Genomic DNA, 24,739 nt, shown 5'->3' with positions numbered 1-24,739 from the left:
TAATTTGGAAAGCAAATTAAAATCATAATGAGCTATCATTACACACCCGACAGAATTGCTAAAATAAAAATTGTGACATCACCACACACTCGTATGGATGCAGAGGAACGGGAAAACTCACACGTTGCTGGTAGGAATGTAAAGTGGTAGAGCCACTACGGAAAAATTTGGTAGTTTCTTTTAAAACTAAACACGCAATTACCATACAAACCAGCAACCACACACTTGGGCATTTATCGAGAAAATTGAAAACTTATTGTTTACACAAAAAAACTTATATAAATACTCACAGCAGAAAAAAAAATTAAAAAAATATAGTTGAGAGACAAATTTGAAATTACATTTAAGTTGTCAGCAATTTCTAAGTCATTTAAAAATTATTTTACTATTAAAAGATACTCAGTTTGGAATATTGGTTTTTTAAACCTTAGATCTAACTGTGTGTTAGGACAAGTTGCCATTATACAAATATAATTTTAATGAAGTTGGTAGCTTTTTATTTACTAGCATTTTCATACTTGTGTAAGGAGGTGCCTTTCTAGGAGAATGAACTTTCCTACTGTATTAGTTCTCTGTAATTGCATTTGACTGCAGCTTCATGGGAGGCCTTACACCAGAACTGCCCTGCCAAGCCATTCCCAAACCCTGCCACATAAGAAACTGTGAGAGATAATAAATGTTACAAATGTGACATTTTGTGATATCACAATATAAAGACTTTCATACACTTTACCTGAAGACTCTTTATAGGTAGATCATCCTGCCTTCTTTCCTTTTGAAGAGGAGTGAAGCACTTTAGAAGAAAAAGATAAATCAAGCCATCATAGCCAAGTTTCCTGAGACAAATATAAAAAGAATGTATTTAGCTTTAAAATATTTATATAATTGTAGAATAGTTCATGTTCATTATTAATCAAAACAATGCAGAAAGGTAGTTGAAGAACATTCTAAAAATCAACCCAAATCCTGCTGCATTTTGGTGACGGTCCTTTTGAAATCTGTTATGTACATAGACATACACACACATTGATCTATCTTTTCCGTACGTGGAGCCATGCTATCCGTATGTGGTTTTCAGTATTTTTTAACCTGTGCCCTTTTTTGATTAACAGAAAAACACTCTTTGAGTGTGATTTGAAATTTCATGGTATATTAAATAACATGACCAAAACCAATTTTATTTTATTTTTTTATGTTTTTTAATAAATTTTTAAATTTTATTTATTTACTTTTCGCTGTACTGGGTCTTCGTTGTTGCTCGCGGGCTTTCTCTACTTGCGGTGAGCAGGGGCTCCTCTTCTTTGCGGTGTGTGGGCTTCTCATTGTGGTGGCTTCTCTTGTCGCGTAGCATGGGCTCTAGGCTCTTGGGCTTCAGTAGTTGTGGCACACGGGCTCAGTAGTTGTGGCTCTCAGGTGCTAGAGCACAGGCTCAGTAGTTGTGATGCACGGGCTTTGTTGTTCCGCGGCATGTGGGATCTTCCCGGACCAGGGCTCGAACCCTTGTCTCCTACATTGGCAGGTGGATTCTTAACCACTGCGCCACCAGCGAAGTCCATCCAAAACCAGTTTTAGACAGAGGTAATTAAAAAAGCGGAAACATTTTAATCTTAAAAGAACCTTTAGGTAACATGACATTGGTTTGTTTCCCATAAAGCTACTTATCCTAGGTAATATGAAAGACAGAGCATAACAAGATATTTTAAATAATTTTCTCAGTATTTAATTGGAGGAGAAGCTGACTACTTTTTAGGAGAGAGAGACCAGCTTAGCCTTTCTTGCCTCTGTTCCCTTGAACAGTTCAGTTCTTGGCCCCAAATTTGTGTATACCTCTCAGCAAAACAGAAGCCCTACAGTTCACTGGAGATTAGTGACATAACCTGTTTATACTCCTGTTTGAGGAGTATTACCCCTGACACCATCCCCACTTCAAGTAAGTGATCTTTCCAACAACAGGACTCTTCTAAGGTGAGTTTTTCTTCTATCTTGTCTTCTTTTTCGTGCTGTGTTAGTGGCCTGTATAGATTGGCTGGCCCACCCATGGATTTGCCTCTGTGTCCATGTGAGACTTGGCTGTCATCTCACACTTTCAGCTCTTGACTTCCCTTCTCCCTAAATGTGAGCTTGTCTGCTAGTTGTCCCTGTTGAATAAATCTTCTGGTCTCCCTTGCCACTGCTGTTTCCCTCATCCAAGTACCTAGCATCATTCTTGGCCTGAAATGGACTCGTTTCTGGTCTCCTCGTTTCCGTTTTGCCTCTTTACAGTTCCCTTTTCCATACAGTATGCTGGGTAATCTTTTAAAAGCTTAGAATCAGATAATATTACTCTTCCTAAAACCTTCCTTTGTGCTTAGAGTAAAACCTGGATCAACCGCCACCACTTCCAGGGCTCTGCGTGGTCTGTCCCTTGCTTAATCTCTTGTCCTGGTCTTTTGCTGTTTTCTCTCTCAGTCACTCTGCTCTAGCCGCATTGCCCAGACTTAGCAAGATTCCTTCCCCCAGAAATATCAAACTTGTTCCTGCCTTCACGCCTTTGCACCAGCTGTTTCCTCTAGCTGGAACGCTCTTCCCCAGAGCTTTCATGGTTGGCCCCTTCGGGTTATTCAGGTTTCGGATTTCACCTCCTCCAGGGGTCTTCCCCAGTCTTCCAATGTAATGTGGCTCCTGTTTTATTGCAGCTCGCTGTTTTATTTTCTTCATCACATTTAGCAATCTTAAACCATCTCTGTGTGTTTGTCTCCTTTTTTTTTTTTTTTTTTTTTCGATACACTGGGCCTCTCACTGTTGCGGCCTCTCCCGTTGCGGAGCACAGGCTCCGGACGCGCAGGCTCAGCGGCCATGGCTCACGGGCCCAGCCGCTCCGCGGCATGTGGGATCTTCCCGGACCGGAGCACGAACCCGTGTCCCCTGCATCGGCAGGCGGACTCTCAACCACTGCGCCACCAGGGAAGCCCTGTCTCCTTTTTTTAATCATTTCTCCGTCCCTCGCTAGATCTCCGTCCCTCGCTAGAATTTAATTATCGTGAGACTATAGCTCTTGTCTGTCTTGTCCACCCTGTATTCCTAACACATAGAACAATGTTCAATAAATCTTATCTAAGTGAAAAGAATCAGTGAGTGAATCACGCAGGTGGAGGAATGTATTTTTCTACACCCTGAGGTGGCTGGAACCAGCCCTTCAAGTAGGAAGGGAGGAAGGTGAAGAGGCAGAGCACAAAAACACTTTCCTAGTCGTGGTTAAGGCATAAAGTGAATAATATAAAGTGTGGCCCCACCGTGAATGTAAGAATTTAGAAACCTAATTCACATTGAAGAAGGATGAGTTATTCAAACAAACCAGAATCAGATTAATCCTGAGGATTTCCTGTACTATTAATAACTTCAGTCATTAAGCGGTGTAGGTAATTTGATGATCTTCAAGACCCCAAAAGACACTTTATTGCATATTTTTAAAAAAAATCATTTAAAAACATTGCTGGTTGAATATAAGAGAAAAAATTCTTAGTGTTGCTTATAGGGTCATTTCTGTCCCTTTGTATTTTATAATGCGAAAATTTATGTGTTTTCCATAAGTGTTTTCAAAGAACTACTATGTTGTGAGCTAGAAAAGATTATACTATAAGAGAAATATTTTAGTACCTTTAATAAAATGTGCCCTGAAGAATATTTTATATTGAAAGGTAAAGGAGACTGTGTTCTTAAAACCTGTAAAACATTAAAGTAGATTACTCTGCAATGACTAGTGCAATTTTGTTTAGTTTATAAACTAATATTTTTATTGGCCCCTAAAGGTAAAGAGGAATAATCAACCTAGTGATTTATGTTAAATGCATTAAAGTTTCTGTCTGCTTCTTTTGTCTTTCACATTCAAATAGTTTTGGGAAAAAGTAATAGTTAATCTGAGATCTGAGTTAGTTTTTCTTCGAGCCAGCACTTCTTAAATTTAGTTTCAAATGACTGTTGCCCTTCAAAGTGGCCATCTCGGAAAGTTGTATATTTGTTCTAACAATGCTTCCATTCCTTAAACTACTTTTGTAGGTTCTTTTTCAGAAATGTTTCATAGGCAGTTTTGGAATTATGAATGAAAATTAGCCTTCTTTACAAATTAAAAACCTTGCTTTTTTTTTGACTAAATGAAGACATACAACTTCCTTGACTGACTTCATATTAATATTTTATTAATTTATGAAGCCAATATTGCTGTTATGCACTTGAAGTTATGACTCAGAAGATTATGAGAGATATCTTACAAAGTAAATCTCTGTAAAGAACAGAGTATTGTATAACTTTGTGAAGTAATAGATTAAAAAAAAAACCAAGCTGTTGAGACCTGGGTGACTAACTCACCCCCCTTTTAGATTTGCATTTTATCTGAAACTGAGTGCAGTGCATTGTGCTCTGCTACAGATGTAAGTTATGGGGTGCCAAATCTAGAGGAAGCGCCTTATTTTCGGGAAAAGAGAGAAAACCATCTGGTACCAGAAAAAGACCACAAGTGGGCTCTTTTTAGTACTAACTGAGTGAAAACTAAGAGTCTATATTTAAAATATGACCATAAAACTACTCTTCTTTTGCAGCTCTTGACATCAAAGACTACAGACCTGTTTTGGATCATATACCTGTTTTCAAAGTCGAGATACACTGCTTTGAGAGAAGTAGTTGAAGCAGTGTTGGTATTCATTGTTAGAAGGCATATAGGTTTTATTGTGGGAGAAATGAATTATTTGTTTGAGTGCAAGTCTTGCTGTGTCTTGGCCTCCATGACCATTAAGGGCTTTTATTTTGTTCTATAAGCCAGTGTTTTAATCGTTTGTCTTTAAGGATCACTTTTTATTAACTTATTAAATATTGTAAATATGCGGGATTTTAAGAAACTCTTTTCTTCTCTTTCTTTTTTTTAAAGCTGCACGTCATTGACTCCTGGACCCAACTGTGACCGATTTAAATTGCACATACCATATGCTGGAGAGACATTAAAATGTAAGTAAATGATGACTCTTCTACTGAAAAATGTAGATTACAGTGCTAGCTATTGGATTTTGTGCTTTAGTTTTTATTTCTGGCTTTTAGGTGTTATCTCCTAAGATACTGATCAGAAGGATTTACCACTTTTTGAAAATTTGTCTTTCAGTCCTAGTTCTAGTCAAAGTAAGGCATGCAGCTCAATATCAAAAAAACAAACAACCCAATCCAAAAATGGGCAGAAGACCTAAATAGACATTTCTCCAAAGAAGATACACAGATTGCCAACAAACACATGAAAGAATGCTCAACATCATTAATCATTAGAGAAATGCAAATCAAAACTACATTAAGATATCATCTCTCACCGGTCAGAATGACCATCATCAAAAAATCTACAAACAATAAATGCTGGAGAGGGTGTGGAGAAAAGGGAACCCTCTTGCACTGTTGGTGGGAATGTAAATTGGTGCAGCCACTATGGAGAACAGTATGGAGGTTCCTTAAAAAACTACAAATAGAACTACCATACAACCCAGCAATCCCACTACTGGGCATATTCCCGGAGAAAACCATAATTCAGAGACTCATGTACCACAATGTTCATTGCAGCTCTATTTACAATAGCCAGGACATGGAAACAACGTAAGTGTCCATTGACTGATGAATGGTTAAAGAAGATGTGGCACATAAATACAATGCAATATTACTCAGCCATAAAAAGAAACGAAATTGAGTTATTTGTAGTGAGGTGGATGGACCTAGAGCCTGTCCTACAGATTGAAATAAGTCAGAAAGAGGAAAACAAATACTGTATGCTAACACATATATATGGAATCTTAAAAAAAAAAAAATGGTGATGAAGAACCTAGGGGCAAGATGGGAATAAAGACGCAGACCTGCTAGAGAATGGACTTGAGGATAGGGGGAGGGGGAAGGGTAAGTTGGGACAAAGTGAGAGAGTGGCATGGACATATATACACTACCAAATATAAAATAGATAACTAGTGGGAAGCAGCCACATAGCACAGAGAGATCAGCTCGGTGCTTTGTGACCACCTGGAGGGGTGGGATAGGGAGGGCGGGAGGGAGGGAGATGCAAGAGGGAAGAGATATGGGGATATATGTATATGTATAACTGATTCACTTTGTTATAAAGCAGAAACTAACACACCATTGTAAGGCAGAAACTAACACACCATTGTAAAGCAATTATACTCCAAAAAAGATGTTAACAAAACAAAACAAAAACAAAAACAAAGTAAGGCAGTTGGCAGGGAGTAAATTGTGGTCAAGTGGGCATGCACACGTTTTATCTTTTATAGCAAAGGTCAGAAATACAAATGGCTACAAGGCCAGACTGGTAACATGAATGAGGGAAGCAGCCTAGGTGTGGCAAATTGGGGCACTCCTACCCAGTTTCGAGGGGTTGCCCTTACTGATTTATTGAGAAAAGGCAGAAATCTGAATTTTTATTTGAATTCTCAGTTTTAGATGTAGGCCACTTCTTCAAAATTACAATGTGGGCCAGCATTATGCAGGCCAGACCGATGTGTTTGTGGGCTGGCTTGAGCTCTTGAACCACTGGTTTGTGACCTCCATGAATAGTATGCAAGACTTACTGTAGGATTTAGTCCACCATCTACAGCATCTGCCTAGGTTGCATCAGCCCTTCTTGCCATATTTACCAGTACCGAAGCTCTAGCCTCGTGTGGAAATGATGATAGCTTTGGTTGGTTAGTATCAATAATCTCATCAGGAATTTTCTTTCTTGAAACTGTACTAGTGAATGGGGTATGAAAGTCTCTCAATTCTTATACAGAGGAATAAAGAACAAAGATGTTGAAGGTGGGACAGATGGGTAAGCAGTGTCTTTCAGACCACTATAGGCTAGGAAAGGCCACATCTTAGTATTCGCAGAATCACTTTATATTAATTCACCAAATGCAACGTGAACCAAAAAATTTGTGACGTGCTGACTTGCTAACCTTTCATTGTTAGATCATTCTCTGGAAACCATTAAAATACAAAAGAATTTCACCTGTCTGAGGTAGTAGGACAGACTAGGTTGCTACTTTTTTGAGGGAAAAATATTTTTGACTAAATTTGAAGAAAATGATCAAAGTAAATCATTCGCATTTACTAAAAATGTAAATAATTCAAACATTTTTTAATACATGAAAACAGTAGTCCTCTGTTCCATTTCTCCCCAACCCTAGTCCTCTTTCTCAAGGGAACCACTTAAAATATTAAAAAAAAAATTGTTTCAGTGTTTAGTTCTCCTGGGGATGATCGCCACATATCTAAGTAATGCCTCTATTTCTTGGCTTATCAATTTTAGATATTACTATCTTTTGATTTTCTGCTCTGATGCATAAGGTATCAGCCTATTTTCACTGCACCCTTTATCTCTCTCTTCTCCTCTGTAGTGTAATTTTACCACCACTATTGGTTCCTGTGTTGGTTACCCTGTAGCTTGAAATTTTTTCTTTTCTTTTCTTTTAAAAGATCATTTAAAGCATTGTATTATATAGTTAAGTGTTCAGCTCCTAAAAGTTCTTAGTCAGTGCCTGGCACACAGTTATCACTGTTATTACTTAAGCAAAATCTCCGTGCAGTAATCATGACCACTTAGTATGCTTTTATTTAGTTTCCCGTTAACCATAGACGGTGTGTTTTGGCTCCTCACTTTATAAGATGAAGATGTTAGCCCCTGACCTTCCTTCCATTCCTCTTCCTCACCCTCCCAACTTCTGTCTTCTGTTATTTTCCTTTTGCATTGTCAAGGGTGATAATTTACTGTCTGTTCTAAATCTACAGTTGCCATCCGTGCTTTGTCCACAAATGGCTTGAATGATGACTCTGCAGGCCTGCTCCTGCAGTTATCACTATGGGATTTACCTTTATTATGCTCTTGGATTTGACCTTGTGTAGAATCTGTGTATTGAAAATTCTGTGTTTTTAGAATTATGTCTCGGTAAACAGGTTACCTTGTTATTTTGCTGGACCACAGTCTCAAACAACTTGCTCAGATTCCACTCCTCCCTCCCTCCTTCCACCTTTCCTGTAGCTCCTCTGATAATTTTTTATTACCACAGTCATAATTAGGTATCTTAATTTTCTTTTTTAATAAATTTATTTATTTTTGGCTGCATTGGGTCTTTGTTGCTGTGCTTGAGCTTTCTCTAGTTGTGGCGAGAGCGGGGGCTACTCTTTGTTGTGGTGCATGGGCTTCTCATTGCGGTGGCTTCTCTTGTTGCTGAGCACAGGCTCTGGGTGCATGGGCTTCAGTAGTTGTGGCACATGGGCTCAGTAGTTATGGCATGTGGGCCTTAGAGCACAGGCTCAGTAGTTGTGGCACACAGGCTTAGTTGCTCCATGGCACGTGGGATCTTCCCGGACCAGGGCTCGAACCCGTGTCCCCTGCATTGGCAGGCGGATTCTTAACCACTGCGCCACCAGGGAAGCCCAGGTATCTTAATTTTTAAGAGCTCTAAGAGCTCTGTTTCTCTTTTGCAACATCTTGTTCTTATTTTATGAATGTAGTATCTTAAAAGTTTTTGAAGGATATAATTTTTTTTTCTGTTTTCTGAATTATTTTGATTTTCCCCAGGGATTATATTTTTAGCATCTTTTTTTTTTAACCTCTGTTATTCTATAGCCTTTCCTCAAATAAAAGATAGGTTTTGGTTGTCCATTTATATTTAAAACATGATAAAACTCTGATTGGGACTTCAGTATGGGCAGGACTTAATAGAGTATGTGGGTTAATGGTGGGCAGGCTGTTAATATGAGCACCCCTACGTGTCATATTTGCAGTTCAGCTATTCTAGCTCTCCCCCAAATAGTTTATTCTGTTTTTTAAGAAAGTCTTCTATATTTTTTTCCTGGGGATACATATCTGGCCACCATGCCATTTTTGGGAGATGGGTATATAGATTATTGCCTGTGGAGCTTTTAGTCAGTCTCCCTGTTCTTAGCTCCTTGTCTCATTCTTGCCTCTCCTTACACCGGATGACTACAAGTTTTTATGGCTTTACCGGGACAGATGGCTTCCTCCTCATCAGTAGCCTCTTCCTCTCATTATTGCAACTAAAGCTTTCTCTGCCCTGTCTCTTCAAGTACTACTCTTCCATCTGCATTCTGCCTTCTAGGAATTTGTGGAAATGTTGCTACTGTTTTCCCTTCCTCTTCACTCTCCTGTTGTTTTTGATTTTTATCTTTCTGTTCCTCCACTATCATTTAATGAGAGGGTGGGTCTGAGGAGAGAGAGGAAATAAATGTTTGTGGTCAGTCCACAGTCTTCTTGAGCCAGAAGTAATGTGACTTCACAAAGATCTTTCTAGCTGTATGAGTTTATGTTAGGAAGCATTTACTAGTATCCTGTATCCTCTCACTACTGTAAGCTTTTATAACATTGGTGATAAGGGTATTTGGACTGGTATTTACCATATCTTGTAGTTATGTCCTATTAAGTTATTGCTTGATATCATCATTATATGCTAGAGACTTAATTTAGCCTGTAGAATGCTCTATAATAATTGAGTAATAGATGAACTTTATATACTGAGAATCTTGCACATTAAGGTGAGTCAGACTCCTAACCTTAAGCAGCGCATAGCCAAATAAAAGGAAAAGACAATTGATTATGGAAACTGTATTTACAAAAGTTTATTGAATTGGAAAAATAAGAATGTGACATTCTGTTACTTGTATCAGTCTTTTGCCAACGGAAATTCAATCTTTAGAAGTTATTTATTGTACAAGGAACTTGTAATTGGAACATTGCTCTTAACAATTCAGAAAACAGGAAGGACGTACAGTACTTTGCAGATTTGGAGTCTGTTTCTGTTTTGTCTTATATATTTTACTCTGCCTTCTCAAAGCAGATTAATGACAACATTATGTAACCAAATTTTATATTTTGAGATATTTTATATACTAGGAAACAGTTCATCTATAAATTTTGCAGTTAATGATAGTGAGAATGAAAGACAAAGGAGAGGGCACATTTCTACTCATGAATTCATGAATTTATTCCTACAGAATTACCCACATGTAAAATGAAATAATTGAAGTAAAAAAGACCAGAAGATTACAGTACATTAGGAATGACGTTATTGTCTCCTCAGCTCTTTTCAATGTGAAGAGAAAACTGTTGGGCATTGAAGGCATTGCCAATTTGTGTAAGATTCTCATGGAAGATATCAAAGGATATCTGATAAAGAGAAGTCCTTCTAACACAACATCGTAAAGCAACCATACTCCAATAAAAATTAATAAAAAAAAAGTCCTTGAATTTCATGATTGTAGAAGAGACAACTGGTACTTACTTAAAGAGGATTGGAAAAGTGAATCATCAGTGATGAAACTGATCTAAATAAAACAAATGTTAAGATCTAGGATGGTGCCACTAAAATGAGTGAAAATATGCCCATTACAGCAAAATTCACAGAGGAAGATCAGCGAGATTTTTATAAATGCATATTTGTAAAAATAGTCACGCGCTACAGCACTTAACTCTTGAAGAAATTATTGTGTTTGTGTTTTTTTGTGTCCTATTTAAATAGGGCGGGTGTGAAGCTGTTTTGCTCGTATTTTATTTGTAACCTGTACCTTATTGCCTGGTATTTAGAGGGGAATTTGTGTTTGTGTAATGAATGGACCATGTTCATTCTTTGGATATGATAATGAAGAGGTTTGATGAGGAAGTGACAGAACTCTGAAATATTCTCAATTTTACAAGTTTTTTTGAGTAACACTATTATGTAACTATAAAGAGAGATAATTGAAATATTTTAAGTTATACCAAGCAAATCTGTGGCCGAAATCAAATGGTTTCCTAACACTAGTTTCAAATTTGAAATTATCTTTTGTTTAAAATTTCTATTTTTCATACTAACAATTTATTTTAATCAGGGACTGTTTGGTTATAAGAAACCCATTGGAACAAACGTAAATAAAGAGTTTGTTTGTCTTTATAAGGAATTAAGTGAACTCCATGGTGCCCAAGGGCAGGAAGTATAGCCAGGCCTGATAGGGACTGGAAGGATGGCAGACACAATAGTAGCTGGTCAGCATCTGTGTTCTTGTATGTCTTTGTCTTTCTCCTGAAACATATTTTCTTGTCACCATATTCACTTTATTCTTTCCCCCCCATATTTCTGTTTCTCCTCATGTTGAGCAGAAATGGCTTCCTGAGCCCCCTAGGACATGGTGACTAAGTTCAAGACCACAAGAGACAGTCTGTGGTCTTCGAGTGAGAGGGTCTGTTTGGCATCTTGGGCTGGGTGTCCACTTGGGATCCAGTCATATAGCCAAGAGCTCTGGTTCATGTACTATCATGGTTACTAGAGGCCATTTTAACACAAAGTGAGCATGGGCTGGGCAGGTACCCAGAGAGGTATCTATTACAGTGTTTCAGGAGTTCTTTCTAAAGAGATTCCACATGAAACTAGAGGCATTTTCCTTTTGTCTTTAGCAATAGAAGCAGTGCTATTGTTTATCATCTGAGAGGAATGATGAATATTTCAAAGCCATTTGTGACAGAGTCAAGAAGTCATGCCAAAAAATTATCTCCAAAGGTTTTGAAGTTGAAAGACTTTCCCAGAGGAAAAGCCTTTTTTTCAGAGGAAAAAGTGAAAAAAAAAAAAAGATTATGATTTGAATAATATGTTATGTCTCCTTGTCTTCAGAGGAGGAGTATAAAATCGAAGCATTTCCAAGGCTTCGATACTATGTCACTAAATTTAAATGTGTATTTTTTGGAGAATGATTACAACAAAAGGAAACCAATCTCAGAACTGCTATTTAAATGGAATGTATCCTTTAATTAAACAGTGGTCAAACATACACAAAGATTTTTATAGACAAATTGTAAATAGTGTTCCAGAACTTCTGCTTTACTGAATCTTGAAATTCGACTTCATTTTTATCCTATCTCAAGTGGTTTGGCTGCTCTGTGTGTGTGTTTGTGTGTGTGTGTGTGTGTGTGTGTGTGTGTGTGTGTGTGTGTCTGTATGCATTGACACAGTGCTTCTTGCATCTCAGGTCTATTATATATTACTTTGTCTTAGCCAATCAGCATAGTAAACTCAGAAAGCTCTTTTTCCTCTGCTCTTTGTCCTTTTCACTTATGTAGCGGTGTGTAGAGACACTCAAGGGCTTTGCCTGATGGCTGTCAAACATAAACTAAACCCCAAACTGCTGACACCAGAAGGTCCCAGTGGTGTTTTGGAGAAGTTTGTTGCATCAGCTGAAGGAGATATTAAGGTTCTATTGATTTAATCTTACCTGTAAGAACTTTGCACTTTGCTTGCTTTGTTCTTATACCTTATATTCTGAACTTTGGTGTAGGTTCAAAGGTTGGCTGCTGTGGCTGTAGCTGTTGGCAGTTTTGTTGGGATGACAGTTTTATTTTATGAAAAATTTCTTGTATTGTTTAAAATAAATAATCTATTTGGAAAATGTTAACCGAGTAATCCTTCTGCTTTAACCTTTTCGCCCTTCCCTTCAGTATTTTAGTAACCGAATCTCACAGCCTAGCATTCGAGGCTGTCACAGGCTGCCCTTCCAGCCTCTCCTTGGCCCCCCTCGGTGGAGCTCAGCTGACAACAGTCCAAGTCAAAAGCCTATATACACTGTACTGGTTGAAGTAGATTTTTTTTAATAGTAGCTTTTATTAAGATATATTTTACATACCATTTTGTAAAAAAAATTTATTAATTTATTTATTTTTGGCTGCGTTGGGTCTTCGTTGCTGCGCACGGGCTTTCTCTACTTGCAGCGAGCGGGGGCTACTCTTCGTTGCGGTGCATGGGCTTCTCATTGTGGTGGCTTCTCTTGTTGCGGAGCACAGGCTCTAGGCGCGTGGGCTTCAGTAGTTGTGGCTCGCAGGCTCAGCAAAGTAGCTTCTATGTAAAGAAAACAACCTAGAAACCAATAATCACATTCAAAGTTACTATTAAATTGTTTACAAAATATAGATGATTACCTCATTAAAGGTTCTCTCTGATCTCGCATCAGCCTCATTGTAATTTCACAAGCTCTTCAAAAAAGACATTCTGTTTCCATAGGACCCATTCCATTAACCATATTATGAGTCAGGCGAAATGGAACAATTTCTGGGACCTCAAAGGTTTCTCCCTTAAAACAATGAATTTCATTAAAAAGTAAAAATTTTGGAAGTTTAGAATCTTTATGCAAAAAATTTAGAGCTTTTAGCAAAGAGCAAACATACCCTCAAAATATTTTTATTTGCAACTTACGTTAGAGGCCTACATCCTGAAGGAGCCATATGACTCTACCTTTGCTTTTGAGGAGCTGAAACACAACTCCTTAGATAAGATCTAGAGGATGGATGGATTCATCTTTCACTGAATTACTAAAGTGAATAGAATTATAGAGCAATATTTATGCATTCAATATTTAGCCTTATATTAACTCACTTAATGTCCTTCTTCAATAGTATAAAGTACAAACAAAAATACTCTCATAATTTTCTTCTTTTCTTTAAGACTTTCACTTTAAAACAGGAGGGGAAAAGAAATAGCCAAGTGTTAGATGCTCACAATCCCTGAGAAAGGAAATGTAACATGTAATATAATGAAGTTCAGTTCATTTATTTTCTGCCATTCTCTAACACCTGCCTTTCCTAGGGCTTTTTCATCCCTCCAATCAGTTTCCCTAAATTCCTCTCTTGTATGAATCCCCTGTACCAGTGGTTTGTCTTTGCTTTGTTTTCAATTGGGTCTGTGACCTTTCTTGGTTTCCTGTGACAGCAGACGGCAACCCATGGAGAATGAGGGTGAAGGAAAAAGTGGGTTTAATTATTAGTCTGCCTTTCAGGATCATAACATTGGAAAATTGGAGGAGGGCCTTAAGGAGAGTCCAGCAACCTTATTTTATTCCCAGACCCCAGTCTGGACCTACAGAATCTGAATTTCCTGTGATGTTTCCTAGGTATCTGCATTAAAAAAAAAACAAAAAAAAAATTCTTAGGTGCTGCTGCCATGTTTGGAAACAATCATATTAAACTACTCTGTCTCTCTCCAAAAAAAAAAAAAAGCCTATATACAAGTGATTTGCTTGTTGTACTTCTCAAATGTCCTGTCTTTCCTCTTTCTACTTTTTATTTATTTATTCATTTATTTATTTATTGGCTGTATTGGGTCTTCGTTGCTGTGCACAGGCTTTCTCTAGTTGTGGCAAATGGGAGCTACTCTTTGTTGTGGTGCACGAGCTTCTCATTGCAGTGGCTTCTCTTGTTGCAGAGCATGGGCTCTAGGCGTGTGGGCTTCAGGAGTTGTGGCTTGTGGGCTTCAGTAGTTGTGGCACTCAGGCTCAGTAGTTGTGGCTCGCAGGCTGTAGAGTGCTGGCTCAGTAGTTGTGGTGCATGGGCTTAGTTGCTCTGTGGCATGTGGGATCTTCCCGGACCAGGGCTTGAACCCATGTCCCCTGCATTGGCAGGCAGATTCTTAACCACTGCGCCACCAGCGCAGCCCCCCTCTTTCTACTTTTGTTCGCACTGTTTAGTCTTCAGTAGGACGGACCAAGGCAATAGTCAAATGGCCGACTGTTCTGTGACGTATCTGGTTCTTCATTGGCACCTGCCAACCTGCTGCTCCGATGGCTGTGCTCTTTGTGAGGCTCCTTGGCTGGGACTCCAGATCACCTGCAAGGAGAGGAGGATTGAACCAATTTTACTAGGACTTGTAACAGTTGGGCTAAGTAAAAATTTGGACACAGAAGTCCAGGGATTTAGTTTGGCATCATGCCAAGAGGCATTATAATTTTTCTTGGTAGTATATTTCATTTTACTTTATTTTTATCTTTTCAAAAGATTCATTTACTTAAAGATTATTATTATCTAGCGTTCAAGGTATTTTTAGAGGCTAATTAGGGAGGCAGGTCACCTTTGATTTAGTGAATGTTTTAAAAAATGATCATTGAAAGTCAAGTAAGAAGTGCTAATTTTGTGGATTAGACATTAACTCTCCCTTAGATTTTGAGGATTCCTTTGTCCTGGTATTTCAGAATGTTTCTTCTTGGAATTCATGGAATGTTGGAAGAATTTTTAATAATAGCAACTAACATTATTAAAAATTTGTAAAGTCAGAAGTCAGCTTAGTTATAGGCTAACTATATATGTATAAAATCTGGCTTTGATGCTGATTATAGTTTATTAAAAGGTGACTGATAAAATTGCTATGACTAACTTATTGAGCAGATATTTTATAGACAGGCTTATTTATATACATGTTCTCATTTAATCACACAGTAACTTTGAGATAGAAATTTATATCCCACTTTTTTATATTAACTTTATGGAAGTATAATTTACATAAAATAAAATGTACCGGGGGCTTCCCTGGTGGTGCAGTGGTTGAGAGTCTGCCTGCCGATGCGGGGGACGCAGGTTTGTGCCCCGGTCCAGGAGGATCCCACATGCTGCAGAGCAGCTGGGCCCGTGCGCCATGGCTGCTGAGCCTGCGCGTCCGGAGCCTGTGCTCTGCAACGGGAGAGGCCACAACGGTGAGAGGCCCGCGTACTGCAAAAAAAAAAAAAAAAAGTACCCATTTTAATGAACGATTCCATACATTTTGGCAGCTATAAATAGCTATTTAACTACACCACAGTCAAGACGTAGAACATTTTCATCGTCCAAAGGTATAGAACATTTTCTTTCCTCCACAAGTCAGTTCCTTCCACCACCATCCCCCAACCCTTGATCCTTATCTTCTCTCTGAAATTGTAAACGGTTTTGCCTGTTTTAGAATTTCATATAAATGGAGTCATATACTATGTAGTTTTGGGTATATGGCTTCTTTCATTCAGCTTAATGTTTTTGAGATTCATCTATACTATTCCATATATCAATGCTTTGTTCCTTTTATTGCCAACAGTAGAACATTGTATGGATATACCACAGTTAAAACAAAAATTCATTCATCTGTTGAAGGGCATCTGAGTTATTTCCAGGTTTTGGCTTGTATGAATAAAGCTGCTGTTAAATTTTTGTACATGTGTTTTTGTGGAGATATGTTCTCATTTTCTTGGATAAATACCTAGGAATAGTACTGCTGTGTTGTAAGCTAAGTGTATGTTAATCATTAAACTGTTTTCCAAAGTGGTTGCACTATTTTACATTCCTACTAGCAATTTATGGGCTCTCTAGTTATTCCATATTCTTACCAACATTTGATATTGTTGGTCTTTTAAATTATATTTATTCTAGTGGATGTGTAGTGTATCTCATTGTAGTTTGTTTTTTTTTTTTTTTTTTTGGTACGCAGGCCTCTCACTGTTGTGGCCTCTCCCGTTGTGGAGCACAGGTTCCGGACGTGCAGGCTCAGTGGCCATGGCTCATGGTCCCAGCCGCTCCGCGGCATGTGGGATCTTTCTGGACCGGGGCACGAACCCGTGTCCCCTGCATCGGCAGGTGGACTCTCAACCACTGTGCCACCAGGGAAGCCCCTCATTGTAGTTTTGATTTGCATTCTCATGTGCTTATTGGCTATTCATATATCTTTTGTTAAGTGTTCAAATGTTTTTGCTCAATGTTTTGATTGGATTGTTGGTTTTTTTGTTGAGTTATAAGTGTTCTTTATATAGTCTGAAAAGAAGTTGTCAGTTTGTCAATATTTTCTCATAGCCTATGGCTTCTCTTTTCATTTTCTTAATGGCGTCTTTCCAATAGCACAACTTTTTAACTTTGATGAAGTCAAATTTAACATTTTTTCTTTGTTCTTTATGCTTTTGGCTTCTTGTTTAAGAAATCTTTGCCTACCTGAAGGTCTTAAAGATTTTCTCCTAGAAGTTTTATATTTTTTACCTTTAGCATTTTGGTCTATGATCCAATTTGAGTTAACTTTGACCGTATGCATGTTAATCAACAATTTAAGTGTGGGCCCATTTCTGGACTTTACATTGTATTCCACTGATATGTCTATCCTTATGTGAGTATAACGCTGCCTTGATTATTATAGCTTTGTAGTAAATCTTTAAGTCAGGTACTATAAGTCCTACTACTTCTACTATTTCTATTTCCATAGAAATTTTAGAATTAGCTTGTTAATGTCTGCAAAAATCCTGCTGAGATTGCATTGAATCTGGAGGTCAATTTGCATATAATTAAGATCTTAATAACATTGAGTCTTCCAATGGATGAAAATGATAACCTCTCCATTTATTTAGGTCTTCTTTAAGTATTTTGTAGTTTTCAGTGAACAGGTCTTGTACAAATTTTGTTAAATCTACCTCTGAATATTTCATGTTTTTTGATGCTAATTTATAGTATATCTATTTTCAACTTTCTTTTTCTAACTCTTTGTTGCTAATATGTTGAAAATATAATCCCCCCATATTTCTTTTTCTTGCCTTAGGGCACTGACTAGAGTCTCCTACATGTTGTTGGATTCAAGTGATGAGAGCAGACATTCTTGCCTTGTCCAGATTTTAGGGGAAAATATACAGTCTTTCACCATTAAGTATAATATTGGCTGTATATTTTTCACAGACACCCTTTATCAGTTTGAGGAAGTTCCCTTCTACTCCTATTTAATTGAGAGTTTTTTGTTTTGTGTTAAAATCAGGAATGGATGTTGTATTTTGGCAAGTACTTTCTTCATCTATTGAGATGATCATGTGGTTTTTAAAAAATTTTATTAGTATGGTGGATTGACTTTTGAATGTTCAACTTACCTTGCATTTCTGATGTAAACTCCAGTTGGTCATGATGTATTAGCCTTTTTATATGTTGTTGGATTCAATTTGCTAAATAAAATAGTTTAGAATTTTGCATTTATGTCCATGGATGATATTGGTTTGTAGTTTTCTTTTATGCTTGTTACTGGTTTTAGCATCATGGCAAAACTGACTTCAGCACAGAACTCATTGTGAAATGAGAACCATTTTCCTCAGTTTTGGGGAATAGTTTGTGAAGAATTCGTATTATTTCTTCCTTAAATGTTTGGTGGAATTCTCCAGTGAAACCACTTTAAAGTGCAGATTAAATTTCCTTAATAGATATAGAACTTAAGTCATCTACTTCTTCTCAAGTGTCAGTAGCTTGTATCCTTAAAGGGATTTGTCCATTTCATCCAAGTTGCTGAATTTATTGGCATAATGTTTTTCATAATGTTCTCATTTTTTTTTTTAATATATAAAATCTATAATGTTGTCACATCTGTTTTTCCTGATATTGGTAATTTGTTTCTTCTTTTTTCTTTTTACCAGTCTGGCTAATTTTTTAATTTTATCTTTTCAAAGAACCATCTTTTGACTTTATCCATCTTCTCTGTTGTATTTCTGTTTTCTATCTTATTGATTTCTATTCTGATCTTTGATATTTCTTTCTTCTCTTACTTTGGGTTTTCTTGTTCTTCTTTTTCTGGTTTATTAAGTGGAAGCTGAGGTCATTGATTTGAGGTCTTTCTTTTAGGATATTGGTGTTTAATGCTATAAATTCCTATCTAAGTACTGCTTTAGCTCTATCCCTCAAATCTGGATATGTTATATTTTCATTTTAGTTCATCATATTTCTTATTTCCCTTTTGATTTCTTTTTTGACCCATGGGTTATTTAGAAACGTCATTTAGTTTCCAGAATTTTCTAGATTTTTCAGATATCTTTCTTTTAGTGATTTTGAATTTAGCCCCATTATGGTCAAAGAACATACTTTGTATGATTTACATCTTTTAAAATTTATTGTGACTTGTTTTATGGGTTCTGGTATGGACTGTCTTAGTAAATGTATAGCATCTTGTGAGGGTACAAAGTTGGTGTCAGTACATGCCTACATTTCTGTTAATTAACTTTGTATCTTAGGATGATTCCCTTTTTTTGCAAGATTATGGTACTGGCAATAGTGACTTCATATCAGAAAAGAGGGACTAATAGTTTTTCAGAATAGGTAAAGCAGAGACTTTAAAATTCTGGTCTGACCTAAGAATTAAAGGTTTTTAGGAAACGAGGTTCTTAATGGAAGTGTATGGAGGGCCCAGATGTGCTTCTGTTTCTTTTGAACTAGTCCTTTTTCTTTATTATTTTGGCCCTTAAGGACATTGAGCTGCTCTCACCTCCAGGATATTTCAACAGAAGTTAGCATAAGACCTTTTGGGACATTGATGGGCATTCCAGATGGCACAGGCACTCCCGATCACTTCTGGTTGCACGGCAGGCTTTATGTGACATTTTCTGATTGCTGATCTCCATTGATTTTCACTGGATCATTAGTCTGCTTTAGGGGAAATAATTGAGATTGCATATTTCCATTCTCCCAAAGGATATGAACCATGTCTAAATTTCCTAGTATGTGGCATCATTCATATTAACTTGTATATGTTGATTCTTAATAAATCAATCTCTCTTTATATTTATTTGTGTGGCAGATATGGCTCTTCTGTTTCTATCAAAATAAAAAATGAGACTTCTATTTGATATAAGCAGCCTAACTGTTCATAAAACAGTTCTTTTAATACTTTTCCCAGGCTGCTGTCAAACCTCCAATTTATTGAAATCCTTCTTCACATTTCCAGAGTTAGGCGAGAGATCTTTTGATTCTTCTGCTGGTTCTATATCAGCATATAAAAAACAAAACCAGAAGTGGCTTTACCTTTCCCATTTCCCTTTTGATGCCATTCACATTAATACCATTAGTAACAATACCACCAAAAAACAAATCAATCAATAAATAAGATTCTTGTTTTTCTTCTGCCTTTGGCTACAGGGATTGGTTGGAAAAGGAAGAGAACAAAGTGTTTTAGTAGGATCATGTCTTTAGTGGTGGGGAGTTAGAGCCATTAAAAAAAATAAGCAAGTTAAAAATTGTGGCAAAATAGGAAGGTGGATGCGAAGGGATTTAGGAACTTCCAAGGCGGTCTATAGACTTCAGATGAAGTCCACATACATCTAACTTGTGGGAGAGGTGAAGGCACAAAGGAAGAGAGAGAGTTAACTTGAGGAGAAAGAGAAATAAATTAAAAAAAAAGTTTTCATGCAGTCTGAATAAAATTTATGTTTCCCCCCTCCTTGGGCCTTAGAAATTAGACTCTTTTCCTATTATTGTCACTCTGTATGGGAAACCCTGTTTAATCGTGGTGCCGTAAACCTAAATTGACGTGGTTGCATTCAGCGTATAGAAAAGTTCCAACTCCATCTCTAGTTAGTTTTTCCTTTGTACTTATGCCTAAACCTCTCCATCTGGAGAAGTGCCAATTTGCCACTAAATTTAAATAAATAAGAACATTTCTCATCAATAGGGGTGGCAAATTTAGCCCCTCTTCAGAGCACTGAGCAATTTATGACCATATGTTAAATACCATAAAACAGCTTTAAAGACTTGGTCCCTGGCCATTGCCAGATTGCACCGTAGGAGTAGGCAGCACTGTGAGGGGCTGGGAATGTTTCCTCCGGCCCTTGGAGGCCTCAGCAACTCCCTGGTGTCACAGCCAAAGAGGCCTGTTTTCAAACATTCCCTTTATAAAGGTGAAATACTAAAAGATTCCATTTTGGCATTTGGGTGCAAAGAAGGCAAGGCTTCTTTTTGATTTTTAAGGGTCAAAATTAGTATGGAAAGTGTTGTGTGGGAGAGTGAGTAACTTGGCAGCAGTGAGTCCAGAAGGCAGGTCTAGGAATAGGTAATAGATGTCCTACTCGTTCTTTTTCCTGGAGCGTGAACTGGACTTCGAGAAGGCACGAGCAAACCAAATGTCACATGTTTCTCAACCGTTTTCATTCCGCCAACTTTTATGGAATTAATACTAATGTTAAAAACAATTTTTAAAATTTTGTCCTATGGGGCTGCCAGTCTTAAGGATTTCTTTTCTTCCAGGAGAATGACTCATTATTTGGTGAACTCCAAATATTAGTTTTTCTGCTTAGCATCATCACAGTCTGTGAATCATTTATGGCATTCAGTGGGCTTGTGGCTGAGAAAATGAAGGTGTGTGCCAGTAAACATGTGATTTTTGGTCACGTAAGTGCTGTAGGACCTTAAATGGACTTCTAACATGTGAGGAAACCACTGGTTCAGGCAGGGGGCAGTGTTATTAAATAGAAATAGGCACCAAGAAGCTTTGTACAAGATGTTTCTGACTGTTCTCTCTGAAGGCTAACTCTTCCTACAAAGGAAAATGATGAAATTTGGCTGTCAAAGGTCCAGAATTCCTAGCCTTCTTAAATGTGTAAGTGCCAGCCCGAGGGCTGATTTCCTGTCAGTTCCTGTGTGGTCTGCACTGCATCCTCCTTGCAACAGATCAGTATTTTAGGTCATCTATCATAACTGCTATCCTGTAAATTCTTGGAAATTTGATCTCAGTTTGCAGAAGGCAGCTGGCATACTTCTCTAGGAAGTGCAGCTGGAGAGCTCCTGTCTCCCTCTTCCTCAGGCCAGGAAGTACCCTATTGTTAGTCATCGTTGCTTTCTTCCTTTGAAAGAACAAAAATCTTCAAACTTTGGCAACTTCTAAAAGTGCTGGGTAGCAGTTTGAAATTGCCCTTTCCATTTTGTTGGTCTAGGGCAAAAACTTGAGTGATCTCTGACATCATTTGTAAATCTTGTCTGTTTTTTTCCAAACACATGTATATGCATTAGTGGAAGTTTTCCCCCCATTGCGAATGAGTGATGCTTAAGTCTTCAGAGTCACATGGGGTGCTTCGTTTTATTTCGGGCTTTGATTTTCAAGGATATTTTGATGACTTAGGCCATGTTGTTGCCCAGTTATTTCTTCTCTGTGTGTCTTCCTCTTAAAGTGGGAATTTTCAATTCCTGTTACCAGCATCCATTAAGACTGTTCACCTTGGATATGACTTCAGTATTTGCATTGGATTTTCACTCTTTGGAAAGCAGCGATAATTTAAAGCACATGTCTTCACTACTTAATGTGAAGATAAATGTCATCTTCGTTCTAATTTGTCATGCCATAGTGGGTGAACTATGTTGTGGGACTTAGAAAAGAGCAATTTTCTTACTTTCTTATGACTTGGAGGTCACATTGTGACAACTTGATTTTATTCATGTAGAATAGGAGTTACCTTTAGCCCGGTTTGTCTGAGAGAAGAACCTGTCTATAAAGAGAATACAGACCCATGCATGAGTTATTTTAAGTGGCATCCTTAACAGTCTGTCCTGGCACACATCATTTCTACTTCTGACTCTTCTTTTCGTATTTATGAAAACCCCATCTTCTGTAAGGTTCAACATCATTAGCGTAGCTCTCTGTTTCTTTTGTGTTCTGGTTCTTAAGATGAGAGGAAAGGAAAGAGAAATTGTGCTGCTTTACAGAAAAAGTGAACTTTCTGAAGGTGGATTTTATGTCAGATTTATGGACATCAGGCAGTTCATCATAGAAACAGACTGAATCCTGATAATGCACTAAGGAGAGCATGAAGGAAGAAATTTGGATTCCAAGACATGGGAGAATTTGTTATCCAGATTATTTATATCCAATCAAATCTGTGGCTCCTGAAATAGCATATTGCTAAACTCTAGGGGCAGAATCCCTGGGATCTCTAAGGTCCATATGCCCCACATAGTAGCTGATCAGGAAATGCTTATTTATTAAATGAGTGAGACCAGAGCACTAAAAGATTATATCTTATGTGGAAAGTCTCACCTGGAAGGATACTAATTTTCAGTGGGACTTTCAGTGGGACAAGGGTGTATCTAAAGGTTTGAGAAAGGGTATCATGGTTTTTGCACTGAAGACAGGGAAAGAGAGCTCTGCAAGTTTATGTAAATCTACCCGGTTGATATGCATATTTAGAAAGAACCAGGGAAAAGACTCACGAAAGTAGTTTTGCCAACACTTGGCTACAATAGGACTAGCTGACTTTACTTTGTAAAGAACAACTCTTAATTGATGAATCTCTTATTTTAAAATGATGAGTATAATACATTGGGAAGAAAAGAGTAAGTTGAATTTATCCTGAGAGTAGCAGCGCTTTTGATTCTGTCTTCAGGATGGGTTCAATAAGCAGATCATGAAATGATTAGTTAGACATGAAATGCGTTGCTTGACAGTATGCCTAAAGACTGTCATGACTGAAGAATAAGTGCTACCTCATGTTGAAATCAGACAATTTGGTCATCCTAATGTAGAGCAAATTGCAAAATGTTTTCTTCTCCAGTTAATTTTTTTTTTTATTGTTCTTATCTTTCTGTTTCTTCTTTTCTGTTTTTCGCAGTGTAATTTCATTACTCTTGGGTAAGATAAGTTCCAGGCAATCACCCTCAAACATCAGATTGTTTGCTTGCTTTCTCAGGGTTGGCCATCTCCTATAGAAAGGAAGGAATTCACGAATCTCAGAGCACTTTCTCCCATCCACTCATCCAGTCATTACTCAGCACCTCCTCAGTGCAAATTCTGAAGCCCAGTATTTGAGGCCCTCCATTGTTTGGCACTATCATAACCTTGCCAGCACTCTCGCTTCTCTTTACCCCCTTCTTTACTCTAAACCAGACAACTTGGATAATCTGTCCCTAGCCTTCATTTTCAACTCTATCTGCCCTCTCCCTTCTGAACATCTTGTTCTTACCAGTGTAGTCTGCTCATCATCCCCTGGGCACATAATTTGCTTTCTACCCCCCAACTTTTGCTAATTCTCTTACCCTTGCCTACAATTACCTTCTCAAATTTCTTTGTTTATCTAAGTCTACTATGGACAGCACTAAGAGTAGACATTTTAAGAGAGAATTGATTAGACTGAGCATGATTTTAAACTGAAACAAAGTAGTGAAGTAGGAGACTGTGGCAGACAGTCCAAAGATGGTCACGACAATATCTCCTGTCCTGCCTGCCCTTCTATACTGAGTGTGACCTTGCCATTCCCCCTTCAAGAGTTGGAGGATAATTTTCCTCCCCTTGAATCTGAGTGGGCTTGTGATTATTTTGACCAATAGAGTATGATGCAAGTAATGCTGCTTGCCCTCTCAGGCTGGGTCATCAAAGGCAATTCAGTGTTTGTCTTATTAGCAGGAACACTTGGGTTTGGAGCTTTGAGCCAACGCATGAGAAGTCTGACTGTTTTGAGGTTGTCATGCTGTCAAGTAGCCAAGCCACATGAAGAGTTCACGTGTAGGCACTGCAGTTGGCAGTTCTTGCCTTGGGGTTATTCCAGCCCAGGCACCAAACATGTGAGTGGAACCATATTGGACCCTTCAAACTAGTCTGTCCACCAGCTGAATTCCACTGAGTGATCTCAGGCAATGCTGTGAAGAGCAAAAGAATCACCCACCTACATTCTACCCGGATTTCTAACCCACAGAATCTGTGACCATAATAAAATGGTTGTTATTTTAAGCCTCTGAGTTTTGGGTAGTTTGTTCAGTAGCATTAGTAATTAGAATACAGACCCTGAAGAATAGCTGTGGAACAAGAACCTGTAGGAGGATGGCAGAGGTGGGATCAAGTGCAGAGACCAGAGGTGAAGTCTCCAGAGGGAGGAGGAAAAGACAAAAGGATTAGGAAAGAAATGGGTAAATTTTGAGGAGGAGGGGTGGGGAATTCACACTGATGATCTATTACATTAATTATGTATGTGTGTATATATATGTATATATATTTGAATATATATTATTTATTTTCACACTTGGATGAGGTTGGAGTTGAAGTCTCCTTCCAAGGGGTGGAAGGTCTGGAGAGGGCTTGGCTGCCTGGTGGAGAGTATTCAAGACAGGGCAGATAACTGACCATCAGGTCCTTGCCTGTGACAAATACTCTTGTGAGGAAAGAGAGAGGCTTGGTGTTTAGTCATTACGGTGTGCCTTTCTTGAGTGAGC

At 38.0% G+C, this 24,739-nt stretch overlaps 1 protein-coding gene across 6 annotated transcripts in view; it reads left to right on the top strand.

The window, feature by feature from the left end:
* Positions 1-24,739, top strand: part of BABAM2 (BRISC and BRCA1 A complex member 2) — a 453,750-nt gene that overhangs the window by 43,641 nt on the left and 385,370 nt on the right. For all 6 annotated transcript variants that reach the window (XM_073791483.1, XM_073791482.1, XM_073791484.1 and 3 more), the window contains one exon: positions 4,901-4,977. In XM_073791483.1, the coding sequence (XP_073647584.1) occupies positions 4,901-4,977 (77 nt within the window). The remainder of the gene's footprint in view (positions 1-4,900; positions 4,978-24,739) is intronic.

The sequence above is a fragment of the Tursiops truncatus genome, chromosome 14 (assembly GCF_011762595.2).
Source record: "Tursiops truncatus isolate mTurTru1 chromosome 14, mTurTru1.mat.Y, whole genome shotgun sequence".
NCBI lineage: Eukaryota > Metazoa > Chordata > Mammalia > Artiodactyla > Delphinidae > Tursiops > Tursiops truncatus.
This window is presented reverse-complemented; position numbering and strand designations above follow the sequence as displayed.